A 7,214-nucleotide genomic window follows, 5' to 3' on the forward strand; every position below is an offset into this window, starting at 1 on the left:
TCCCCTCCTCCCCTCCTCCCTCCTCCCAGGGCTCTGGCTCTGAACCCAGGCGATCTGCAAGCAGGGCCACAAGCCCTGTCTGGGGGCATCAGTGGTGGTCATGATGGGGCGCCCCTGGCATGGAGTAGGTGTGGGCTCAGCACTCTCAGTGCCCTGGACACCACCGGCCCGACAGCAGCCACAGGGAGCCATCAGGTCTGGGCGGGGTGTCCGGGTGGTCCTGTGGCGCGCAGGGTGATGCTGTGGCCAGCTCCAGCCGTCCCCAGAACGGCTCCCAGGGACCTGCAGAGTCAGCTCCGGCCAGGGGTGTTCAGGGGTGTGTCGTGGACTCCCAGGCTGCATCCTGGCCCTGCAGGATGCTGGGCAGCAGCCCTAGCCTCCACCACTGTGGTCAGCATACCCAGACGCCACGTGTCCCTGGTTGTGGCCAGGCGTGTCCTGGGACTCCCGTGTGAGCTGTGGCAGAGGGACCCGTGTTCTCTGTGAAGTGCTAGGCGTCCAGCGGCCACTGTGCTGTGTCCCAGGCACCAGGAGTGCGCCCTAGAGGAGGACGGCCCCACCCCACCCCAGGGGCCTTCTCTGCTGCCTCTGGGGTGGACCTGTCCTGGGCCCGTGGTGGACGCCTGTCCTGGTGTGTCTGCAGATGGAGGACGGCCACACGCTCTTCGACTACGACGTGCGCTTGAACGACACCATCCAGCTGCTGGTCCGCCAGAGCCTTGCGCCGCCGCCCGGCCTCAGGGAGAAGGACGCGGAGCTCTCTGACACCGACTCCGGCTGCGGCCTGGGCCAGAGCGAGTCGGACAAGTCCTCTACTCATGGGGAGGCGGCCGCCGAGGCGGAAGGCAAGGCCGAGCAGCAGGAGGAGAGCACGTGGGAGGAGACGGAGCTGGGGCTGTACAAGGTGAGGCGGCAGGGCCCCTGGGGGCGCCAGCCCTGCCCTCCTCCCTCAGGCTGCCCTCTCTGCTGGTCACCTCGCTCCTGCCCTAGAAGTGGCCAGGGCAGTCTTCGTGCTCCTGCAGGCGACCATGGTCCTCTGGGATTCCTTGGTGACCCTCTAAGGGTGGAGCCTAGCATTGAGGCAGTAGATGTCCCCTGGGGCCAGTGTGGTGGATGTGACGTTTCTGAGTTTGCTGCCCTCGTGGGTCAGGAAGTGCTTCCCAGGAAGACCTTGACCTAGAGCTTCCTGACGAGCAGGTGGCTCTGCTCCAGGCCACCGGCAGCCAGGACTGGAACCAGGAGGTGACCCGTCGGCTGCTGTGGCTCCAGGAGCTGGGACTTCTCGTCTTGGGTGATTCTGCCCCAAGGACCCTGGGCAGTGTCTGGACACTCGTGGGTGTCCTGACGTGGGGTGGGAGAGGCCAGGCTCACTGCCCAGCACCTGTGCTGCCAGGACGCCTGCCCAGGGGCAGCCCAGCCCTAGTGTCCCTCCCACGTGGCTGTGGCAAGTCAGTGTCCTGGCCCCCAGGTCAACGACTACGTGGACGCCCGCGACACCGGCATGGGCGCGTGGTTCGAGGCTCAGGTGGTCAGGGTGTTGAAGAGACCGCCATCTGGGGACGAGCCCAGCAGCTCCACCGCCGGCTCGAGTCCCGAAGAGGACATCGTTTACCGTGTGAAGTACGACGAGTGAGTCTCTGGGCTGGCCCTCGCGCCATAGGTTGCCCACGCCTCTGGGTCCAGCCACGCCCCACGCCGTGGGGGTTGCCGACTGGCATCTCGTCTCTTCCCCCAGCAGAAGCTCTGTGCCGTGTGGTCTTTCTCTGAGCGCCTGCTGTGTACCCGGTTCTGAGCGGGTGCAGGTGTGGTCCCTGAGTGGACGCCAGGCCATCTGGGCCACCTAATGGGACGCTGTCTTTCTGGAGGCTTGACTTCCGGACCTCCCCCTGTCCCAGGCCTGGAGCCTGGAGTCCAGGGCAGGGAGCAAGGGCGGGTTTGTGGCCCGGCGCTTCCTGGCCTACGGACAGTCTTCTCACCCGTGACCACACACGGCTCTGCCCCTCCCTTGAGGTGGCCCTGGCCACTGGGTGAGGGCCTTGACTTCCGGGAGTGAGCTGTGACCTGCACCATGGGCGCCAGGGCTCCTCCTGCTGGTGGCCCGTCCTTTCCGGGACAGCGTCTAGCTTCCTGAGCTCAGGTCTGTAGTTAGGGGAGAAGGAATCGAGGTGCTCCTGCTGGACAAGAGCCATGTCCTCTTGTTGGGGGTCTGTAAACTGTGACCGAGGGCCGACTCTGGCCACCTTCTGTGTTTTGGGTGAAGCTTTATTGAGATGCCCGTGGCTCACGGGCAGTGGCCGGGAGAGAGCCCTGCTGTTGGGCTCGGCAGGAGCAGCTTGCTGGGCCTGGCGTGGCCCCGGGCTGCCTGGGGTCCAGTCTCCGCTGCCGCGGGCTTCCTTGAGCTGCGCTGTCCGGTGCCTTCCACGTGGCTAGGGGGATAGCCCTCATGGAGCGGAGGCTCCCTGTGACACTCGCGTGCAGAGCCAAGGTCCCCGTGTGGGAGAGGCTGGGCCCCGCCCCGGGATTCCTCTGTGTTTGCCTCTCAGGGCCACCGTGATGGTGGCACAACCTGCTGGACGGCAGTGACGGCCTCTGGAGGTGGGAGTGAGGTCAAGGTGTTGGGCAGGGCGGGCCCCTGAAGGGTCTGGAGGAAATCCTGGCCCCTGCCTGTCCCCGTGCCCAGCAGCCCTTGTCCTAGGCTGTCACCTCCTCGCGTGTCCCCCTCTCCTCAGGTAGAGAGCCGGGCCCACCCTGCTCCAGTGTGACCTCACCTTGGTGTGATGCCATCTGCGCACTATTTCCAGAACAGGCCCAGAGCCCTGTCCGGGTCCGGCCTCCGGGAGGACCGCCGCCTGCCCGGTGCGCCCCGCATCTCCAGCATGGCCCTCACGGCCGGCTGGTGTTGCAGTGCAGCCTGTTCTGCACCAGCCTTGGTGGCGGCTGAGGGCCCAGCCTGACACCCTGTGGCTCCGGGTCCCACAGGATGTCAGGCTTGCGCTCTTCTCGCAGCTACCCCGAGAACGGCGTGGTCTCCATGAGGCCCAGGGACGTCCGCGCGCGCGCCCGCACCATCCTCAAGTGGCAGGAGCTGGAGGTGGGCCAGGTGGTCATGCTCAACTACAACCCCGACTACCCCAAGGAGCGCGGCTTCTGGTACGACGCCGAGATCACCAGGAAGCGGGAGACGCGCACCGCGCGGGAGCTGTACGCCAACGTCAAGATCGGGTAAGCCGCCGCCCCGGGCCAGCTCGGGACCCCTGCGGGGATTCCAGTCTCCCCTGACCACCCTCAGAGGGCAGGGCGAGGCCCAGGGCCTGGCCGAGGCAGGTCCCTGACCGCCAGCCCCACCGGGGCTGCCCCCTGTTCCTGTGTGTAGGGACGAGGTCTTACCCCTCCCTCAGGCCGCTCTCAAACTCCCAGGCTTGAGGGGTCCTCCTGCCTCTGCGTTGCTGGGACCATAGGGCCTCCGTGGCACCTGGCCTGTCACCCTCTCGTGGCTCCCCCCACCCCTCCAGCCAGCAGCAGTGTTCTTTGGGTGCCAGGAACGTCCCGTTGGTGGGGGTGTGGTGGCAGGTGGTCTCTGCGGTCAGCTTCCCCTTCTGCATGACTTCCTGGGGACACACGCTCCTGTTGCTTATATCAGCTGCTGACCAGCGTCCCCTGGCACGGAGGACCACTGTCCCAGCCGTCCACTCGGCTGGGGCACGTGGGTGTCTTGAGGTTTGTTCGTTTTCTGTGGTGCTGGGACGGAGCCAGGGCCTCATGCCCGTCTCCAGGCTGGCGGGTTCACGAGGAGCAGGGGTCAGTGTGTGAGCCTGGTGTGGCTGTCGCTGGTCTGGTCAGCACTGGCCTCAGGACATGAGCAGGAAGCACTCGCTCCCCTGCTCCTGCTAGAGCCGGGCAGCTCGATGCCCATCCTCTTTAGGCTCTGGGGTGACCCTGGGGGTCTGGATACTTTTGAGGAGATTGTGTTTATGAATCCGGTTTCTTGAATGGTCCAGAGGCCGTCCGGGCTGTGCTGCTGCGGTCCAGTCGGGGTGCCTGTAGTTTTGAAGGAGTCGTCCCTTTCCTGTGAGCAGAGGGGCCGCGCTCCTCCTTCAGCCCTCTCGAGGGCCACCCTCCGCGTCTGTGGGACCGGCTCTCGTGTCCTGTGGTTCTGTCTGTCTTTCATGGGTCTTCTGGGCAGCCTCCTCCGGCCTGTTGTGGGCGGCCCTGCTCTCTAGGGCTGGACTTAGGACTGTAGACCATGGCGTTGAACAGTGCGTTCCTTTATTTTATTTTTTATTTTTGCGTGGTGCTGGGGATCCAACCGAGGGCCTCATGCGTGCTAGGCAAGCGCCCTACCACCGAGCCATGACCCCGTCCACAACTGGTTTCTTAATTGCATTTTAAATTTTTTGAGACTTTCTCTGACTTGCGGCTAATTTTGAAGATTGTTGCTTAGAGATTTTCCCATTATCTTTTTTTTTTTTTTTTTTTGGTACCTGGGATTGAAGCCAGGGGCACCTAACCACCGAGCCACATCCCAGCCCTTTTTTGGTTTTTATTTTGAGGCAGGGTCTTGCTAAGTTACTTAGAGTCTCGATAAGTTGCTGAGGCTGGCTTTGAACTCGTGATCCTCCGGCCTCAGCCTCCCGAGCCTCCGGGATTACCTGCTTGGCTTCCCATTGTCTTTTGATTAGTGATTCTTGTTTGACATCTTCTGTGTGGTTTTAAGTCTTGAAGTGTGTTTTTTTTTTTTTTTTTTTTTTTTAAAGAGAGAGTGAGAGAGACAGAGAGAGAATTGTTTTTTAATATTTATTTTTTAGTTTTCGGTGGACACACATCTTTGTGGTGCTGAGGATTGAACCCGGGCCGCACGCATGCCAGGCAAGCGCGCTACCGCTTGAGCCACATCCCCAGCCCTTGAAGTGTGTTTTTTGGCCCAGGATGTGACCTCTCTTGGTGACTCTTCTGTGCTGCTCGGGGTGGATGCCCTCCTCTTGTAGGCTGGATCTCTTGGCGGGTGCCCTGGTCATGTTCTCACTGTGCCCTCTATCGGTGGCAAGGGAGGGGAGCGCCTGGCTGTGTGGTGGGTCTTCCTGGCACCTCCCCACCGAGGCTGGCTGTTCAGTGTGTCCACGTTGATGATCAGACGTCTTCCTGGCCACTGGTCACCTGTCCTGCTGCGTCTGTCTCCAAGGGTGTGTGCGCGCGCTGGGTGCCTGGGCGGAAGCAGAGCACTGGGCCCCGGGGCTGCTTGGGCCTGTCCTCTGCCCCCGCCCCCTGGCCCGGTCTCTGCCCCCGCTCCGTGCTGGGGTCGTGTGTGGGGGACGTGCACTTCTGCCTGCGTTTCTTTCTAAACATAGACTCTGGAAACGTCAGCCTCACACGTTGTCCCCCCTGGGTGTGGCTGATGGCCGTGTTGATCCTGCGTCGTTTACTGGACAGAAGGGGCTCTTGGGTGTTTTCCTGGGCAGGTGGGTCAGTCTCCGTGGTGGCTCTGGTGGAGAGCCCAAGTCAGGCTCGAGCTCCCGCAGTGCACACCACCTGCCAGGTGCGTCACAGGATGACACTGGCTTGGCATGTCCTCGTGCGGTTCAGTAGGGATGGGCAGGAGGTGCGCCAGGCCCTCGGCACCTCCTGGCCCTCGTAGAGGCAGCTGTGAGCCGGCTGTTACGGAAACTGGTGGAATGTTCTCATGTTCCCATGTCATCCCCCAGAGGTGACGCTCTCAACAACTGTCGGATCGCCTTTGTGGACGAAGTCTTCAAGATCGAGTGCCCTGGCCGAGGGAGCCCTGTGGCTGACAACCTCATGAGACGTGAGTCTGGGCCTGGGCGCCGCGCAGCCTGGGGGCTCGGGCCGTGCCGCCCGGCCAGCCCGCACCCTGACCCTGCCTCGCGTGTGCAGGCAAGAACGGCCCCTCCTGCAAGCACTGCAAGGATGATCCCAATAAGCTGTGCCGCATCTGCGCCTGCCATAGTTGCGGGAGGCGCGAGGACCCCGACAAGCAGCTGATATGTGACGAGTGTGACATGGCCTTCCACCTGGACTGCCTCGACCCGCCCCTCAGCAGCGTGCCCATCGAACCCGAGTGGTGAGTGGGCCGCAGCACGAGGTGTGGCTGGTGGCCGCGGGGGCTCTCTCTGCAGCCCCCCGTGGGTCTGGGACTCGGCAGGGAAATGGGGCTCACTGCTCTGGTGTGTGCCAAAGCAGCCTCTTGGCCACTGTGTTCCGGGGGGCAGGTGGCCGTCCTGCTGGGCCCTGGGCCCTCTTTCCTGCATGCAGGGGCCCTGCTGTCCTGCCCCCACTCAGTGGGGGTGGGGAAACCGGCCCTGGGGGACAGAGGCACCTGCTGGGTCTTGCCCCGTCCCATCTGGCTTCTGATTCACTGTCTCTGTTGGGAGGGACCCTCAGCAGCAGGGGCCAGAGCCTACCTACTGTGGACAGGACTTCTTCCCCTGGGGGGGTCAACCCTGTTGCATGTGGCTGTTGAGATCCCCGAGGTGACCCAGAGTGGGGTCCTGGGCTGCATGTCCCCATTTGGGGCGGCGCAGAAGGATGGGGGCGGGAGGGCAGCGTCCGGCCTGGAGGCGGAAGGACGCGTCTGCTCCTACAGTCGTTCGCCAGCTGACACCCAGGTGGTCACAGGTACTGCCCCGACTGTCGGAATGACGCCAGCGAGGTGGTGCTGGCCGGCGAGAAGCTGAAGGAGAGCAAGAAGAAGGCCAAGATGGCCTCGGCCACGTCGTCCTCGCAGCGGGATTGGGGCAAGGTAGGCCGCTGCCGCCCCGCGCCCGCCGCCCCGCGCCCCTCCAGCGGGCGCTCACACGCTGTTCCCGTGTTTCCCTGCCGGACAGGGCATGGCGTGTGTGGGACGCACAAAGGAGTGCACCATCGTCCCCTCCAACCACTATGGACCCATCCCTGGCATCCCTGTGGGCACCATGTGGCGGTTCCGAGTCCAGGTACCCGAGGTCCCGGCGCAGGCTCCCCCCACGTGCTGGCCTCCAAGCCCCTCGGGGCTGCCGGGCCCATCTGCAGGTCGGACAGTTCTCGTGGCAGTGTCCAGGCAGTGCTGGGACAGGCCCCCGAGGGCACCTTGGCTGGCGGGGAGGGGAGAGCCCGGGGGACTCCTGCGCTGCCGACGCCAGGGGTGGGTTGAGTGCTCGCCCCTCGGAGGCCCGTGAGACCCGCCCAGAAGCGGCTGCTCATTCCACCACAAAGTGCGTGTC

The 7,214-nt window shown here is 64.0% G+C and overlaps 1 protein-coding gene across 3 annotated transcripts in view; it reads left to right on the forward strand.

Moving 5' to 3' along the window:
- Uhrf1 (ubiquitin like with PHD and ring finger domains 1) overlaps positions 1-7,214 on the forward strand; it is a 29,926-nt gene that overhangs the window by 11,140 nt on the left and 11,572 nt on the right. The window contains exons 3-9 of one of the 3 annotated variants that reach the window (XM_048812431.1): positions 644-904; positions 1,469-1,629; positions 2,980-3,222; positions 5,700-5,800; positions 5,890-6,076; positions 6,631-6,754; positions 6,840-6,947. In XM_048812431.1, the coding sequence (XP_048668388.1) occupies positions 644-904; positions 1,469-1,629; positions 2,980-3,222; positions 5,700-5,800; positions 5,890-6,076; positions 6,631-6,754; positions 6,840-6,947 (1,185 nt within the window). The remainder of the gene's footprint in view (positions 1-643; positions 905-1,468; positions 1,630-2,979; positions 3,223-5,699; positions 5,801-5,889; positions 6,077-6,630; positions 6,755-6,839; positions 6,948-7,214) is intronic. The other 2 variants (XM_015503650.2, XM_048812444.1) reach the window with 2 other exon arrangements.

The sequence above is a fragment of the Marmota marmota genome, unplaced genomic scaffold (genome assembly GCF_001458135.2).
Source record: "Marmota marmota marmota unplaced genomic scaffold, marMar, whole genome shotgun sequence".
NCBI lineage: Eukaryota > Metazoa > Chordata > Mammalia > Rodentia > Sciuridae > Marmota > Marmota marmota.